The 19,261-nt window shown below is 41.0% G+C and overlaps 2 protein-coding genes across 11 annotated transcripts in view; one reads left to right on the top strand and one right to left on the bottom strand.

Moving 5' to 3' along the window:
• LOC123478940 (WAS/WASL-interacting protein family member 1-like) overlaps window positions 1-19,261 on the top strand; it is a 79,461-nt gene that overhangs the window by 58,884 nt on the left and 1,316 nt on the right. For 2 of the 7 annotated variants that reach the window (XM_071221560.1, XM_071221559.1), the window contains one exon: window positions 338-640. The exons of the other annotated variants lie outside the window; for them this stretch is intronic. The gene's annotated coding sequence lies outside the window, so the exon portion shown is untranslated. Of the gene's footprint in view, window positions 1-337; window positions 641-19,261 lie in introns of those variants that run through there. 7 annotated transcript variants of the gene reach the window in all.
• Window positions 12,177-19,261, bottom strand: part of PAPOLG (poly(A) polymerase gamma) — a 33,904-nt gene continuing 26,819 nt past the window's right edge. For 2 of the 4 annotated variants that reach the window (XM_024552762.3, XM_024552763.3), the window contains exons 20-23: window positions 18,541-18,606; window positions 18,302-18,358; window positions 16,200-16,294; window positions 12,177-16,032 (exon numbers count right to left, since the gene is read on the bottom strand). In XM_024552762.3, the coding sequence (XP_024408530.2) occupies window positions 15,915-16,032; window positions 16,200-16,294; window positions 18,302-18,358; window positions 18,541-18,606 (336 nt within the window). In that variant the 3' untranslated portion in view covers window positions 12,177-15,914. Of the gene's footprint in view, window positions 16,033-16,174; window positions 16,295-18,301; window positions 18,359-18,540; window positions 18,607-19,261 lie in introns of all 4 variants that reach the window. The other 2 variants (XM_045189406.2, XM_045189405.2) reach the window with 2 other exon arrangements.

Here is a 19,261-nt window from a genome sequence, read left to right as displayed (position 1 = left end):
CCCACGGGAAAACACAGCTAAGTTCCTGGGTGAGTGTTAGAGGAGCTGGGGCTTGTAGGTACAAGGACACAATCATACTATGAAAGGACAAGTAAATTACCAGTCTGTAGAGATCTTGTTTTACTCAACCAGTAGCCAACTGGCCCATGAAAGGAAAAGTTTCTTTTATTAGCACCTTTTGTTGAGGGAGGAAGTGATGACGTCTCCATCGGTGGCAATCAGATCTTGCTTGGAGGAAGCTCAGGAACCACAATATAGCTACCACACTCAAGGCTTCCTCGGCACCCAGCACCCATTGTTCTCCTTTAACTCATGCGTGATGTTTCCGCCCCAGCAGGCCTTCCCTTGTGAGCAAATGGAAACAAAGTAAAAATCTGGAAAGAATGAATGCATCAAAGCGGAAGCAGACACCATGAATCAAGCCAGGGGGAGATTCACGCGTCCCTTGGACACCAGACAGGAAGAAGAGGGGCTTTCAGAGAAGGCCCTGCAGTTCTTCTTAACCCGTGTTCTCTGTAACCCAGGTTTCTAGTGGGCAGTTCACCTCTGCTTGCTCCTAAGAAGTTGGTATGTGGTCAGTGTATCCCAGTAAGCCCCAAACCCTGACTTCAGCCTTGAAACATACACACCAACAGTGTAATACAGCAGCTAAAACCATTTATAACCTATGTGGTCTTCATAAGTTTTGTACTTTTTCTTAAGCTGTCTGTGCCCCAGTCTCTTCATCTACAAAATGGGGGTGATAATAATGGTACCTATCTCATTCACTAGTCAATATATGTAAAAGTGCTCAGAACAGAGCTTGGCACGCAGTCTCCTCTGAGCATTGGCCTTTACTATTACTTATAGCTGATACCTGCCCTCTATTTTCCTATTCAACTAAAAGGTTGACAGGCAAACATACCTTGAATAATTTTTGCCTGTTCCCCTCTGGGCTGCAGGTAGGGATATTGCTGCCCCCTTGGGGTTGTCATTTCTTGATTGACTTGCTTTCCTCTTTCCTTCCACTCAGCAAGCAGCCATGCTCCAGAAGGGGGAGGTGTTGATAACCACCGTGTTGGGGGTGGAGGTGGGACACATAGCTAAGAGGAAATTTTAGTTGAGACAATGACTTCTGAGTCACAGTACATTTTGCTCAGCAGTGTGAGGTCACAGCACAGACTGGGAGCCCAAGCCCAAGTCTGCTTGGCCAAGAAATGGAGCTGCTTTTACATGAGGGATGCTCCAGAGCTGCGGAGGTGATCATGGGCCATGCGTACCACCACATTCTTGTCCTTTCCATTCTGTTCAAAGGAATATGAGGAACCAGACTCATTCCAATGCATGTTGGGTTGGTTCATCATGTTGTTGGCGTGGCTTTCAGAGGCCCAGCTTATTCTGTGTCCAGTACCCAAAGATCCTTCGACCTTTCCAAAAAAACATTGGGTAGTTTATTCTGAACATCAGGTTGAGCTCCCCAGGCAACGGGCTCTGCAGTAGAGATTTGTGTGAACAAGTTGTTTGGGGAGTGCTCTCAAGATCAACACCTGAAGAGGGTGGAGAAGGAAGCAGGATAGGCAGAGGGAAAAGTTGAACTTCAATGCTGTCACAACACAGGCTGCAGCCAGTGCCACAAGGAGCTCTAGAACTAGAATGGCCCTTTAAAACTGGAGCCTGGGCAGGCTTTATACCCCCGATGGACCACTGGCCACAGGCTGCTCTGGAAGGGGCCATGGGCCTGGGTGAGGTGGCTCTCTTCAGGGCTGGGCAGGTCCTGCTGATGCAGCTGCCAGCCACTGGCCGCCAACACTCCCAGCAGTGGGTAGTGAGTGCCCCATCCTGAGGGAAAGCTGGGCAATGTACCTTAGCACCCACCACTCTGAGCATGGGCATTAGAACTTTCTGCCCTTTACCGCCCATTCAAATCCTTCCTGTTCTCTAAGTTCTGCAGGACATAATGATTAAGGGTATAGGTTCTGGAGTCTACGAGACTCATATTCAAATCCCATTTCTGCCTTCTGTTTAACAATATTCAGAGAGTATACTTCAGGTGCTGTTCCATGCACTAAGGGCACAAAAGTGGCAACACCCTGGCCCCTGGTGTCTATATTCCATGGGGGACAGAGGGACACTGACAATGATTTTATATATTATCATATACAATTATAATATATGCTATTGTGATATATTTATGTAAAATGATTAACGACATGGAAAAATTAAGTAGGGTGCTGGAGTAAGGGGATGGTGGGAGTGCAGCTTTGTGGGAAGGTCAGGGAAGGCTTCTTGGAAAAGGTGGCATTTGACCAGAGACATGAAGAGGGCACGGTGTGGCTGTGCAGAGATCTGGGGAGAGCGGGTTTCAGGTGGAAGGAACTGTAGTGCAAAGGCCCTGAGAAGGGAGTGTGCTGGGAGTGCTGGGGGCACCAGGAGACCAAGGTGTGGTTTGGGGCTGGGAGTCAGGGAGGAAGATGGAGGAGGGGTTTTGAAAAGTAGGAGATAAAATTGGAGAGGTTTATAGGAAATGCCTACACCATGCAAATAGACGGTGACAGGAAAGCCTATAGAGAGCAGGTTGCCTAGGGCTGGGATGGGAGAGGATTGGGGAGTGATGGCAGCGTGTGTAGGATTTCTAAGATGATGGTGTTCTCGAATTTACTGAGCTGATGGCAGCACAGCGCTGTGGATATGCTAAAAGCCACAGAGTTGCACATTTTTGGTAAACTATATAGTATGTGAATTTTATCTGAAAAAGCTCTTTCAGAAATCAGAGCAGTGACCAACTGGAGACTGAGTCATGCGGGAATGGGTAGGTCATTATCAGGGTTTTTGCTTTTGCTCTGAGCAGGGCACTACTAGGTGGTTTTAAGCTGTAGACTAAAATAAGGGGGTTTACATTTGAGAAGACCCTTTCTGCTGCTCTGAGAATGGGCTGGGGCGGGGGTAAGGCCAGGTGTGGAAGCAGGGCGATGGTATTCAGGTAACAGGTGCTAGTGGCTCCCAGCAGGTGCTGGAAGCAGGAGAACAGGTGGTTGAATTTAGACCCCCTCTGCTGGGAGAAGTGTCAGGAGGTGACGATAGTTGGGTCAGAGGCATGAAATAGAGTAGTCAAAGGTTTAGACCTACATGTAGAGTGGACTTGCCCTTTACTAGGATAAAGACAACTGCCGGAGCAACACATCTGGGGGAGGATTCAGGAGTTTGGATTTGACTGTGTGAAGTTTGAGAGGTCTATTAGAGATGCTGCATAGGCAGGTGGGAGTCATCTAGAGTTCAGTGCAGGAACAGTCTGGGCTGGAGATGAAATCTGGGAGTGATCCACATATTCATAGAATTTAGTCTTGAGACCGTAGGGAGGAGTAAAGACAAACATCATGGCTAAGTGTCTGAACCTTAGTTTTCCAAACGACGCAAGATCCACCTTGTACAGTTGTGAGTGCTGGCACATGCACAATGGATGAAGTGCGCATCACAGCTCTTTCCCACTGCCTTTTTCATTTACGAGTTCCTCAGGAGGCATATTGTCAGCTCAGCATCTTCAGTCTTCTTGTTTACCTGCTTTATCCAGTTCCATACAAACCACTGAGTGCATATCAGCTGTTCTGCCGAAACACCAGGAACCTAAAGATCCTGGCTCATACTGTCTATCCTCTGAGGTTGTACCTTCCAATGGAGAAGACCTGATGATAACATACGGCAAATTACAGGGCTGTGACAGGTGCACTCCTAGGCTTCAGGTGGAGAGACATTAATTCAGAATGGAGGCATTTGTGAGGACCTCACTTAGGAAGTAGAACATCAGCTGGAGCTTGAAAGTTGAATGTGTTGGAGAAAGAGGGGGGTGGAAAGGAGGGCAACCCAGCAAGACGTGACAAGTACAGAACCATTGGCATCATTTGTGGCTGAAGCATGGTGTTCATGGAGATGGGGCAGAGGGAGCTCATGCTGGCTTGAGTCAGACTGGAGGAGCTGGCAGAGGGCACTCCATTTAAGAAAGCTGCACCCTTGGGTACACCCTGAGTTGTCTGGTTACCCAGAACTACTCCCCTATGAACACAGGCCTGGGCCTTTTGGTTCTTCTCACTCTTAAACCCATCACATCAGCTCATCAGTTTCATTGAGACTGCCGTGTTCTGCCCATCCAAACATGACCTTTTAATCACCTCTTCTTCCCTTCCTGTAGCCTATCTCTTACTAGCATCTTCAACTGATTTGACTCTCTGGCTTTCTACTTCATTTTATAATCTCCCAATCCTGGTCATTTCAACAACCTCTTTCTCTTCTATTTCAGGATGTCGAGGTGGTGGGCAACAATTCCTGAAATGTGTATCTCAATAGCTTCGACTTCATTGTCACCAGTTTCAGTTGGGCACTTTAGAGTACTGGTCCATTTTTTTTAATCCTCATACCTGAGGGTATGATAATTGACCTTAGAGAGAGGTGAAGGGAGGGAGAGAGAGGGGGAGAGGAACATTTATTTGTTGCCTCCCTTACACACACCAACCTATTGTACATGCCCCAACAGAGAACGAACCTGCAACCCAGGCATGTGCCCTGACCAGGAATCGAACCTGCGACCTTTTCATCTAGGGGTTGACACTCCAAGCAAGTGAGCCACATTGGCCGGGCCTGGTCCATTCTTTCATGCATCCCTTAGCCAGCTAAATTTCCCATCTTCCACTTTGACCATGCCAAACCTTTGTTCTTCTTTTCAACTTGTTTTCAACACAGAAAATGAAAGACTTACAGGCACATGCTTCCTCAAATGTTTGCTTTCCACGCATGCAAACTTATTTAATTCTTATTACTTATCTATTGCCACATTCAAGTTTTACTGGCTTACATTAACAAACATTTATTATCTTAGTTTGTGGACTCTGGCTGTGGTTTAGTTGGGTGAGTTTCCTTCAAGGTCTCTCATGAAATTGCAGTCAAGCTATTGGCTGGGGCAGCAGTGGTCTCAAGGCTTGACTGAAGCTGAAGGATATTCTTCTAAGGTCATTCATATGGCCTTTATAGGGGGCTGTCTTACAACATGGCAGCTGACTTCCCCCTGGGAGAGCGAGCCAAGGAAAGGAAAGATGAGAGTGCCTAAGATGGAAGCCACAGTCTTTTTATAACCGAATATCGGAAGTGGCATACCATCATTTCTAGAGCATTCTGTTTGAAGTCAGTCATTAAGCCCAGCCCCTACTGAAGGGGAGGGCACTGCACAAGGGTGTGAATACCAGGAGGTGGAGATTGATGGGGGCATCTTCAAAGCAGTTTTCCACTTTACCCCTCCTTCCCATATTCCTACGCGGCCTGGTAGGGCTAGTTCCTCAATGTACAGATGTTCCTGTCCTCTGGATCTGGCACTGTGAAGTATCTATCATTGTTCCTTTAGCTCCTTCCCCTTACCCTTCAGGCACATTCAGAAATCACCTAAGTTAAAAATAAACCTTCCCTAAAAAAATAAAACAAAGTAAAATAAAATAAACCTTCCCTCCACTTTGATCTATGACCCTTGATCTTTCCCTCCTTCCCCTGCTACTCTTCTTGAGAATGTGACCTTTATTCCTTGCATTCACTTCCACCTCCACTGCTCTGCTAAGGTCATCCTAAATGTCAGATCATATGGCTACCTTTTAATCCTTCTTTGTTGACCTCTGCAGTATTTAATGCTATTAACTCTCCTCTATAGCGTCTCTTGACTTGCTGACTTCACTTTTTCAGCCCCTTCTTTCTTCATGTACCCTTAAATCTGACATTGTCTAGGCTTCGCTCACACTCCTCAGCTTCACTCCCTCTGAATTTCCATAGTCAGTATTCCTAACACATTTCTTGATTTTGTTGTTTATACCAACTTTAATCTAACAAAGAGGCCCCATTCTACAGAGCTGGCAGGAAATTAATCTCAGGAATTGTTGAATGTCCCCTCTTCCACCCCCGAATGTGCCAATGTTGGCTCCTCCTGGGAGGCCCCCCTAGGCAAAGCCATTGGTCTTTGGTTCTGGCTATGATTGCTGAGCTGTTCCCTGGTCTGACCACATGATCCCTTCAGGTCCAATGGCCTTGCTGCTTGGAGCAAAGGACTCTGGCAAAGTTAGTGCTCCTGTGCCTGGGGTCCAGCCTTCCTAACTATCCTGACCAATTGCCCTCTTTGAGGACATGTCACCTCCCTAGAGAGTGGCACAAAGCAATGTCCAGACCGCAGTCCTTGGGGACCTGCTGATCTTTTCCCTATTCTCATTCCTGGGGCCGAATCTCTTTCCTCTCCACTTGCAGCTCTCAAAGCTCCTGCCTCACGAACACCATGCACAGAAAACCCGTGACTGCTGTTTTCACTTTGCAAAATCATCTCAGAAAAGGCTACTACTACAGGCCTGACCACCTGCTTGGAATGCAGAGGAGGGAAAATTACAACAGACAAAATATACATTGATATTTTGGGATTTTGACAGTGGTTTCAATAATTATTACTTTCTCCCTTCTGAGTTCAGAGGGGACAGATGGAGGGCAAAACCTTTGCTTTATTACTGACAAAGCTGATTGGAGAGCATGGCTTTGGGTCTGCTCCAAGGGTTCACTCTACAGATCAACCCACTGCAGTCCTGGGAGCCACTCTGCCCCCGGCAAGAGAGATCAAGAGGGGGTAATTCCCTGCCCCCTGGGCTGAGCATGCTCAGTTCCTTCCTCAGGCCGACCAATCAGATAATCTGCTCCCTCCCTCTTTCTCTAGCAGAACCCCCTCTGATGAGGCTAGTTCCCTCCTAACATAGATCTAAAAAGACGACCCAGCCAAAGCCTCTCTCCTGTGCTGAAGACCTGTATTTCCCACTGTCTGCAGCACATCTCTACACAGACGAATTTAAGGCAGCCCAAATTCAACACTGCCAAACCTGAATTCCTGTCCTTTCACCCCACCCCGTATTTTCAGAATTAATGACAATACAATGTTTCGCAGCCCTAGGGAACTAGCCCCTCTACTCTTTCCCTAGCCCAGTTTGTCAGCAGATCCCACCTGTTCTACCTCAGAAAACTCTCAGAACATGTCCCCTCTCTGTTTCCTTGGTTTCTTCTCCCCCCATTTCTTAGCTGGAGCATACCAGAAGCCTCACTCTCTTCCTGCCTCTTCCTTGACCATCCACAGGTCGTATGACTCTGCCTACATTTCCAGCCTCTTCTTGTATGTTTTCCCCTAATGCATCCATGCCCTTACAACATCTAATTCCCAGACCCTTCATCCTTTGTACATGCGTTTTTCCCTGCATTGCTTTCCACCCTCCCACCTATCCCAACTGTTTGCCTGGAAAACTCCTTATTGCCCTACAACATGGGACCCTGAGGTTATTCTTCCCTAACTCCATCCCTGACCACTGCAGACATAGCCAAGCTGTCAGCCCACTTCCTGCTAGTCTGAGGGGTCCATCAGTGTAGAGACAAGTTTGATTTGTGTTTGTGTCCTGGGTGCCTACCTCAATGTCTGGTGGCTGTTAGGGGCTTGACAACCATTTGTGAAATGGATAGCTTCATGGCTACTGTTTCACACTAGCCCTATTAACTTAGCCTTGTCAAACAGATCTCATCCTTTCTTCCATTCTTCCCTCCTTCCCCATCCCCTTCACCTGGTGACCTTGGTGCAGCTAACTGGCTCCGAGCTCACAGGGAATTTAATGGTGCTTTCCCTCTGGTGTGCTCAGATGGAGGCAAGCGAAACAGGCGTCTCTGCGAGGCAGTGAGTGGGCCTTGCTGGAGGAGTGGCTGCTTTGTGCAACCTCAGGGCCTCCTGTGCAAATCAGGCTCAGTCGCCATTTCCTGTGCTCAGGGAGATTAGATACTGCCTAATCAACGCCGATTTCTTTTTCTTTTCTTAATATTTGAAACTATCAAGTACCAGTTGCCACCCTGGTGGGTGGCTTTCAGAAATCCCCTCTCTTCTGGTGTTTGGCGTCTTGTGAGTTTCAAGAAACCAATCTATTTGGAAAGAACCTGTACTTAGAAGTTCTTTGAATTGCTGTGAAACCCTGACAGGAAGTGACTTGGGATCTGGGTTAGACAGTCTTGTCTCACTCGCAGGAAAGGTGGGAGTAATGAGGTACAGGTACATCTGGGAATGGGTGTGGCTTTAGATCATTCCTGTGGCCATTTCTCCATGTGTGGAGTTTTAAGATGTAGTCTGATCTGAAATCAGAGGATGTGTCTATTGCACGTTGGTGGTTCACCTGCTCTACTAGAAGCTCCAGGAGTCCCGGGCTGGCGGGGGCAGCCTTGATAGGCTTCTCATGTCAGCCTAACTTGTAACCTTTTTCTTAAAAAATCCTCACCCGAGGATATATTTATTCACGAAAGAGAGAGAGGGTGGGTGGGGGGAGAGGGAGAGAGAGAGAGGGAGAGAAAGAGAAAGAGAAAGAGAGAGAGAAACATTGATTGGTTTCGTACATGCCCCCACCAGGGATCGAGGATCAAAACTGTAAACTGGCGTGTGCCCGGACCAGGATTTGAACCAAAAACCTTTTCGTCTTACGGGATGACACTCAAACTAACTGAGCTTTTTAGCCAGGGCACCTGCTGTAACCTTCAAGTAGATTGAAGAACAAGCCAGAGAAACTCTGTGAGAATTAAACAAGTCTCACACACTTTCTTCAACTAAAACAACTGTTCTGAGAACTATGTTTGGAGAGGGCTCGATGGCAGGGCAAGAAACTCTAGCTCCACATCATTGCATTGAAGGTAGAGATCTATTACTTCAGTCTTGCTGGGGACGCAGCCACTGGCATTCTTCCTTGACTTTTCCGGGGTGTTTTTAGGAGAAGGGGGTGCCCGTCATGGGTCAAGCGCCATGCATAGTGCATGCTGTGCTGCTGTGGAAACTCCATAATGCCTCTAAGTTATTCATTGAACTCCACTAAGCATCAGGAGCTTCTGGATTCCTTTAATCCAGTTAGCAACTCTTTGAGGGAGGTTCTGTTCAGCACTGCTTTTTGGCAGAGAAAAACCGAGGCACAGAGAAATCAAGTACTTCCCAGTTTCTCATAGTCTGTCAGGAAGAGCTGGAATCTGAGCCTGCAAGTGGTATGAGATGCACCCGAGGACTATCTGTTCCACAGTCCAGCATGTTCTCTAACTGTGTACTGGTTCATGGATGCGTTAGTTTGAAAGTCAAAATGTCTTACAAGTCTTTTAAAAAAGAAGTCATCTCCTCCCTTCCTCCCCCCATTCCCAGTTTCTGCTCCCTAGAGGCAATTATTTTTAAGACTTTCTTCCTATTAGTTACTCCTAGTTTTCTATTAACTTTCCTCCTATTATTTCTAAATATCACATTTACACTATTCTAGACTTTGCAGTTTTAGATATTTTCCACTTACTACCACTGAAGATGAGGATTGCACTTTTACCCCGTCTCCCTCTCTCCACTCCCACCTTCGCAGTATAGTTACAATTTGGGGCTAGTTCAATATTCTCTACTTATTACAACTATATGAATAGTGATAGCTGAGCCATGTGACACACTGTAGTTATAGTTCCTTTTTATTTAGCCTTTTGATTTCCCCAAAATTAATGTGTTGCTTTAAAACATTTACTTGGTTGTTCTCAAATTCTGACAGAAATGTTAATTTCCTTTCATTATGATCAAGCTTATCAGATAAACCTTCATTTTTCTCTTAGTATCATTTCTCTTGAATCCCTTTTCTTGCTACTCCAACTTAAGACTGATGGCAAAGGAATATTACAAAGCTGTAATTCTGGGAGATTATCTGTCCATCTTGTTTGTAGAACTCTGCTAATCTTTTGGAATATTTTCATGTCACAGCTTCTCTGTGAGATGTGAAGGGCAAGTGTTTCAGATGGGAGAAAACAAAGGCCAGTGGGGGTTGAGTGTCAAAGTCACCCAGATGTTGGTGGCAGTGCTTGGCTAGAACTGGGCTGTCCTGACTCAGCCTGTGGCTCTCTGCAGGAAGCCACAGTGCCCCCTGCAGCCCGGCACAAATGACCACTGATGCTGCTGAGCAGGTTTACAAGTCAAGCTCCAGATTCCATGGAAGAATTACAGGATGGCAAGGTTTTGATCCATGCATCTGACTTCTTCCATAAATGGGAGATATGGCTGAGCACTAGGCCTTAAATCATACTTCCTGAGTCTGCCAATTAATAGTTGTGCAATTTTGGGCTCACATAATCTCTAAGCCTCAATTTTCTCATTTGTAAGTAACTATTACTTCATAGGACCATTTTAAGGATTAAGTACCGTAATGTTTTAAAAGGCACATCTAAATACTTAGTAAATGTTAAACACTTTTATAATTATGGTCTAGAATTTCTCAGGAGATAGTAATACTTTTACTCTTGGACCTCAGTTTTCTCATATCCTTGAATTCCCAGACCAGGCTGAGATATTTTATGAGACCTTTTCTAATAATCTGTGCATCTCATGTGAATGACTCTTGGTTATTAAGATATGTCTGTCATCCTTCAGTTTACCTCCAGTCCACCCTCCAGGGATTGATGACATCTCTTGGCCAGCCAAGGTCAACTGACCAATACCAAAGTAAATACCATCCAAATGTCCCAATTCTTGCTCTTTCTGAATTTTTGCTTTTACATTAAAAAAAATTATCGATTGATGCATAGATGTCAAGTTTCTTGGGTAACATTTTTCCTTGGGAGAAAGGAGTATCTACATACTTCAACTTCTTTCATGTGCTTCACTGTCCTTTCTGGTACAATTTCCTGTACCAGTCCGCATTCTAGGACTGAATAATGAAAGATGACCCAAGTTTGAGATGAACTTTAGGGGAAGTTCAAATGCAATATATTTCAACTATAGGTTCACGACTCAGGACAGGCTGTGAAATCACCTTAGTTACATCACAACTAGCACTTATGGAGAAATAAAGTATCAACCTGTAGTACACACATTACAAATATAAATTCATTTGTGTGTATACAGGTGCTGACTTGCAATGTAAATATATTTCTTACTAAGCTTTAGAGTTGAAAAAGTTTGAAAAACATGTTTTAAATGATTTTCACTAAGTTTTGTTTGCCTCTGCACCCTAGGTCCTTCATCAGGCCTCTCTGCTAGATAATACTATTCAAATTATTAAAAAAAAAATTAAAACCACCAACCAAATAGGACCATGTATTTTCTTCTTTCGCATCTTCTGGCATCCACTACATAGATCCTAGGATAAAGATTACTACTCTCAAACCTACAACTTCACATCAGGGCAAACAAGCAGGTAAACTGAACATTACACAAGAATAATTAAAATGTGAAAAGGTACAAGAAACATGTTAGGGAATGTATGATGATTCACTATGGCCAAGTTCTCAGGGAAGGCTTTATGCAGCCATTAGGCCCCAAATGTCAACAATCAGATTGTTAAGGATTCAGAAGTATGTCTTTTTAAGGACTAATAGGTTAAGTTTGGCTGGATCATATGGTTTGAAAGAGAGAGTTTTAGAACATGTATTTTAAAATAAATTCTATTTTGCCCTTAATATTTTAATGTATTTGGATTCACAAAGAACCTGTTATGATGTTCACTCACTTTGAAACATTTCAGCCTAGTGGGACAACCGTGTTATATATATCCTTGGAGCAATGAATTGCCCTAATCAGAAAGTCACACTCCATGGATGGTGAGCTGGCAATCCAACCAGGAAGGCCATGCTTCACAAGTAGTAATGGGGGCTCTTCTGTTATCCATTGCTCACTTGATACAGGCAGCCTTGCTAATGAGCTTAATAAATATCAAATGTGTATTTACTGGTGCTGTAAGTGGCTTACAACTAATCTTAAATGAGGAAGACACAGGTTCTCATTTGTGAATTCGGTAGTAGTATTCAAGATATGTGGAGTGACTAAAAACAAGTTACTCTTCATTACAAGAATGTAGCAAGCTGGTAAGGTGTACTCCTGTAGACAGTACCAAAGGTATGATTGCTAAATGTACCTCTGCCCCGCCATTAGTAGAGGACTCTGGTCACCCAATATTCACAAGACTGACAGAATTTTGCCCCTAATACATGAGGCAGATGTTGCTGTGTTAATGTTTAATAAGTGACTCTTGTGAGACAAACTGAGTTTCGCTTTCAGATTAATCTGTCCAACACAAACTGAGTGGTAAAGACCAAACTGGCTGTCAGTTTGAAAAATAAGATGTCTGGTATACTTAAATTACTTCCAAATAACATCACTCATCAACACCTAGTTATCAAAGCAAGTTTATTTGATTACTTATTCCAGACAAATAATGAGGCTCATGTATACAACTAAGAAATAAGACAATCCAAATAAAAGGCAGGAAAAATTAATATGAACTACACAAACAGCTACCTAGAAAGGTAGAAGCAGCTGCATTCATTTTACATAACACTGTGGAGTGAGTGATGTAGCACCATTTACCTCAAAGATATCCTATGTACTTTATAAGGTAATTACGTGGGTCTTTGCTAAAATGTAGCAATAGCTTAAAAATTATACTAATTTCAAATATAAAATTATATCAGAAAAATTATTCCAGAAAAAATAGGGAATTTGGGAAGGATCTGACCTTGTACAATTCTTTTGAAAAAATCCTAAGGAAATACGTAGTCACCAGTATTGAACCTGGTTTTCTCCCATCATCTGCGCTATTTATCATTATCATTATGACCTAAATTCTAAGCTTTGGAAAATTTAAGGTAGTTATTTATTAAGTGCACACACACTTTTATTTATAAAAAATATTTTTTAAACTAAAGTTCTACTTACTGGTCTGTTCAGTATGTTCTGGTCTGAACCACAAACGTGGAGGGACAAGAGAACTTTAATGATACAGAAATCAAACAGGATTTTTAATGATTAATTGTACTTTTTACCATTTCTAATGGTCATTCTAAGCTATTCTACTCTGATCAATCTTAGATTGAAATTTGTTGAACTAAAGTCTGACCTTGTAGATGCATCTAAGTTAACATTTATAGCATGTATAAATCCAATAGGAAGCATTCTTCTAAATACTGAAGGCGTTTCATCTGAAATATATAAAGAAACTTAGGAGAGAAATTTCGTGTTTCAGCGTCCTCCATCAGCCCACTGTACTAGTTAAGAGCAACAGTACATTTTCAGAACTATACCAAAGAAAAATGTTACGGGGGGCGGGGGGGGGGGTGAGTTTCCTAAGATTCTGGGATTATCCAATTCTGTACAGCTGTGGTTCCTAACCATCAGCCCCTCTCCCCAACCTTTTAGGGTCATGAACCACTTTGAGAAGGTGATGAAAGTGATGACTTTCTCCCCCGACCTAGAAAAATGCGTATAAACAAAAACTATTCATTTGCAAAGGATTCCCTCAGGTTCATGACACCCAAGTTAGGAATTCTGATTTCAAAGTTGTGAGACAGTGGAAAACAAGATTAGCCCATTTCAACATTGCCCATCTTCACTTAACTGCTCCCATAGTAAGGATTTTAATAATGTTACTAAAACTGCTGCTGCCTTAAGACAAAGTTATTCTTATTGTAAGCACAAACACAGTCTTTTCAAAATTCATTCTCCTGCCCTGATTTTATAAGGTTTTAAGCCATAAACTCTCTCTCAAATTGTCCCTAAGGGTAAACTAGCAAATAATTGTTTTCCTTTGACATGAACTATTTTTCAGAGCCAGTCACTGAAAAATGAGCCGATTAAAATTTAATACCATTGTGAAAATGAATGTGTCTACATAATGAAGAACAGATCATTGGACTTTAAAAATGTATTTCTTAGGTAGAGTTTCACACCTGAAATCAAACACATCTACTTAGTCCCTCATAACATAACCACCCCCACCTCCCATCATACTCTCCCTTTACTTACTTGGAACTAGTACAATGGAGGTCTCCTACAACAGTAACAAAATCTACTGAACATTCTACCTGCTGTTCAGAATTAAAAGAACTTCATTTCTGACCAAACACACCATCTTAAAAACATCTCATCAACTCCCCAGTTACCAAACAGGCTGAAGAATGCTATCTTTGGAGGTCCGACTTGAACCACTATGTCTTAACCCCATGTTGAATGGACCCTTAAAAAACAAGAGAAATGACTATACTATGGCACAAAGGTTATGCCTATTGTTTTCTTATTAAAGAAAAGCTCCACTATTCACTCCAAAGAATCTGTTTATAAAATACAAATAAGCATGGATATATAGGGGATTCTTAAAGAGACTGAAGACTGATAATAGAGGGGGTAATGGGTAGACATTAAATACAGAAATGCAAACACATTGTGTAAAAATTAAATCCCTTACTAAAGAATTTTCAAAGTTTGAAGTCAGTTGACAATTATTTTGTCCTTTCAGAATGATTCATTTTTGCTTGACTAGAGTATTTGTGGAACAAATCTCAAAGTATTTGAATAAAGGAAAAGGTTCAGCTAAAAGAACAGCTTTGCCAAGGAAGCTACAACTTGGTTGTGGGATTTCATTCTTGTCTTTTGCTATATAAAAAGTGAATAATGGAACAACCATTACGTTTTCCTTGCTCTTCTGTACTTCTAAGAAGTTTTCCTCTGTACAAGTTAAATACTCTAATTTTCATTTGAGACCTAAGGATCCTGGGAACAGGAGTAGGAGGAGGATACTGTTCTCTCACAATCAGAATTCAAGTATTTCAATCAATGGTAAAGGGCTCACAAGAGAAAATGGACTACTATTACTTCACTGGCTAAAAGGTAACCAATAAGTCCTATAAAATACACAATCAAGTATTTTCCCTGCATTATTCAAAAGTACCATTTTGTGTTTTTCCTACTGGATCTACTAAATGTTGAGTGAAAGCTGAAGAAGATAATATACACCAGCATTCCTGGCTGTGTAATCTATACATTTTCATTTTAAGAATAATTCAAGCATAATCCATATTTAAAAAATTAGACTAAAGAGAGACATAAAGGTTTTAAAGTTTTCTCTTTGAAAAGATGGTATCTTACAGTACATACAAAAATACTCTGAAAATACATACGACTTCATTTACAAAACACTGAATCAACATATTACAAGAATTACATGGTTATGATCTTAATAAACTGAGCATGCATTCATGAAACTTAAAAAATATTACGAAATGCATTGAAAAAAGCAGTGTAAAAAAAGACAACTCATATAGTTAAATAAAAATTACAAAGGTCCTGAGCCAATTACTGGTTGGTAACAGTGTCATTCAAAAATTCCTTTAGGTTTCAATAAATTCCACTGCTTATTTCTGCATGCCTAGTCCGTGAAGAAAATGTTTGAAGTTGTGGGGTAAAGTAATGGTCAGGAATTACCATGCCAATTTAATTTTACACCTCAAAAATACAAGTTTGCCATACTTAAAGGTATGTTATTGTTGAGGCTGGAATGAGTTGCTTCTCGGTAAAAAATACCTGTCAGCTAACAAGAATGGCATGAGATAGGATATGTAACAATTTCACCACTCATATACTGACTTGTAGTATCCTGATTCTATTTGGATTCTTAAGATGTATTTTGAAGGCCTCCATGGGAGGCAAAAGATAAAGAGAATTTATGGTGCCCAACTCTGATGTAATCACTAGACTAATCCTCCCTGGTAACTATGGAACACTTGGACAGAAAGGCACAAAAAAGATTTAAATATTCCACGTGCCAATCTGGAAAAAAATAATTTAAATCAACATAACAGACAGTAAGTACATCTACACAAATGAGGAAAGCAGAAAAGATACCTCACATTCATTTATCTCAGGTTTCACAAAGTGGCTTCAATACTAAAGTAATGTGTTAATGTTTGGAAAATTACAAGACAGTTTTTTTTTTGTTTGTTTTCAACCTTTTCAATTCTATACAATGATTACAACATAAGACAAAAAAAAAAAAAAAAAAAAAAAAAAGGGAGTTCAGAACTTGTTTTATCAATGTCCAAAGAGCCAAGAACTGGTTCCCATTATCAAGAAACAAGCATCAAAAGTTAAGGCAGTGAAACCTCCAACACAAAGCCATAATATTGTAGATGACAATTTGACAGCAGGTGATCCTCAGAGAAGTGTATGTAGCAATCAATGAGAGGATGCTACAGCATCTGCAGGTCAAAGTGTGAGAGTTCAAAAACCACTTCAAGGTTGCTAGGCCGATGACTGTAACTTTCCCTTATTTTATGTATGACAGCCACTTCTATTTTTAAAACAGTGGCTGCATCTTGTCACTAATGATTGCATATTCACCTAAGTAAGGAGGCACTGCTTTTACCGATTAAGGGTCAGTCGAATGGAATTTTTGATGACACGAATGTTATTTGCTGGAACCGGAGATGATGAATCTGGTAGTTCTTTACTGGGCAGTCTCTATTAGAAAAAAATAGAAACAAAGAAGGAAAAGCAAATATAAGGCCCAAATAGTCTATAAGTCATAAAACTGAGTTTTTTTGTTTTTCCAAATCCCTTAAGCTCCTAATACTCAAGTTGTGTGAATATTTTCTCCAAATGTTCATAGGTACTTTTTGATTTTGGGGACTTCACAATCAGAGGTGAAAAGCAGAGGGATAGGAAAAGGGTGGAAGTGTGAGGAGTGTGATGTATAGGAAAGAGGACTTTGTTAAATCAATCACTATTTCTGGACTGAGAAATACACACAGAACACAGTCCTCCTCAAAGTCAGGCAATGGTGAACAGAAATAGGAAGAGCTTGGTCACTAAACAGGAAAGTGTTGGGGTGTGAGGTGTAAAATGAGTGTGTTACAGAGGAAACTTTGATATGTGATTATATCCCTCAATTAGTTTTCTGTAATACATTCATGAAGAACACTGTGAGATAAAAACTGACTTTGTGGTCAGGCAAGGTAATTTCAGTGATGGTGAAATTCAGGGACATCTATATGAGAGCTTCTGAGAATACTAAAGATTATTGTATCATAAAGGCAAAGTCTAAAAAAATTGAGAAACAAAGACACCTAAAATACAGACAATTGTGTGATGGAAAGAATGGGTTAGCTTCTTGTCAAGAGATGAATGCAAGAGTTAATTCTTCTTGTATGTTATCTTGGCTAAACAAATATCTATATGATATCCACATCCATTCAAAATAACATAAAAAAATGTCAGCCCTGGCTGGTGTGGCTCAGTGGACTGAGTGCCGGCCTGTGAATCAAAGGGTTGCCTGGCAGATTCCCAGTCAGAGGACATGCCTGGGATGTGGTCCAGGACCCCAGTTGGGGGTGTGCTAGAGGCAACCACACACTGATGTTTCTCTCCCTCTCTTTTCCCCTCTCTTCTCCTCTCTCTAAAAATAAATAAATAACACCTTAAAAAAAAACCCCAAAAACTTCAAACATATAAAAGTAGAAAATAGGACAATGAAGACCTAAGACATCACAACCAAGACTCAGACATTTACATTTTGCCACATTTGTGTGGTTTTATACCCTTACCCTTTATACATGAAATATTTTAAGCGAAACCCAGACATGCCACTTCATGCTTTCATCCTTTAATATCCATTTCAAAGCTTTTTTGTCAATTATCACACCCATGTTTTAATTATCCAATCCTATTTTTATAACTCACTCTTATGTTAAAAGAAATTTTACAAATTCTACAACTAATAGAAAATATGAGGACACTTTCTATTTTGCTTTAGAATGAACAATATATCCTGGGGAACCTGCCAGGGTGACAGTTGATTGTGATGAGAAGCACTTTATTCCTTACAGGGGGAGGGCCTAATAAGCCATTTTGTTCTTTGTTCACTGTAAACTCTCAGAGAAAGGCTTTCTCTGATTTATACAAGGCTGACTTTTGAGGACCTGTATATTACTTTACTGTGCTTAATAATACATTGTTAGATTCAATGGTAATTCTTTGAAAAATAAATTTTTTAATTGAGTAGAGGCTCTTTAGCTTATGTTTTAAGGTACTTAGTATATACACTGGTACATTTGGTTCCTTCAAAATATTAATAAATGTTTCCTATCAAACCTAAATTCTGATAGTAAGCAGGAGTGCACAACAGAAGATATACGATCAAGTGTTGGTAAGAAATTACACTGCTGGGCACCAAACTGCTTCTTTAAAGATGAGTATCAAACAAAGGTTGAACATAATCTGAATAAACCATGAAGTCTTAAACTATTCTGTCTTTTCTAGACTTTTGAGGCACATACATTTAGGATATTCTTTGTACCTTGTTTGCTATTTCCATTCCTAATTCTCAACTATACTGCTGGACTTAGGGATAGGTACAAAATCTTACTACCCTTTCCTTCACCCAGTGATAGGCTCTTAATAAGCTTTTTGTCTCTGTACATTAGTTATGCATTTTAACCTATGTGTATTACCTATGAATAAGACTGTTACCTTTTTGCGTGATGTATCAATAGTTGGAATAGGCATACATTCTCCCCCAATGGCATCCTGAAAACAGAAGAGTTATATACAAGGGTAAACTTTCTCTCCTATATGCAAATGCTTATTTCTACAGGAAATAACGAAACTTGACAGATAGGTCTGATCTGATCCACTTTCAAATATATTACTTTTCCTGATACATGATTCATTAAAATTAGTATTTTGAAGCACACTATTAATATATTTACCACTGATTTTCTTTTTCTGTTTTCAGCAGCACGCGATTCCTTAAACTTTGATTCAAGTCGAATAAACTAAAATATAAACATTAAAATGATTGCTATTATTACCTACAAACACACAAAATCTATATAAACTGAGAAACTAGTTAGTGATTAGGCTATCATCAAACCAACCTACAAACAGAGGGGAGGGGGTGGGGGGACTGGAAGAGATTAGCCAAAGAATATATAGGCATATATGCATAGCCCATGGACGCAGACAACAATGTAGTAAAGGCAGGGGTGAGGGTGTGGGGGGAATGAAGGACATCTGTAATGGTGTAAAAGAAAAAAAGAAAAGAAAAGAAAAAACTATTTACAAACATGGGTTGATTATGGAACAGAATTTATATTAGACTGAATTTAATGACTACCCTTAATTTCTATAGTTTGAGTGATCTTTTGGTTAAGACAATTCAGTTTATAACAAAGTAGTTTTACCACCCTCTACTGGAGGCAGAGGAGATAAACATAACTCAATAAATATGATTGTTTAGTTACCAATGACGACTTCTGTGTAAGTCAAGGAGAAACTTGTATTTCATTCAAGTTTTCAGACACATTAATAATTTGAATTTAGGATGAACAATTAGAATTGTTTCTTTAGGGTGAGGGTAAATATTCTTTTTAAACAGTCAAATCCTAATCCAAACACTAAGATAGCTATGGAGAATTGAGAGTTTCTTTA

Source organism: Desmodus rotundus, chromosome 5 (genome assembly GCF_022682495.2).
Source record: "Desmodus rotundus isolate HL8 chromosome 5, HLdesRot8A.1, whole genome shotgun sequence".
Classification (NCBI taxonomy): domain Eukaryota; kingdom Metazoa; phylum Chordata; class Mammalia; order Chiroptera; family Phyllostomidae; genus Desmodus; species Desmodus rotundus.
This window is presented reverse-complemented; position numbering and strand designations above follow the sequence as displayed.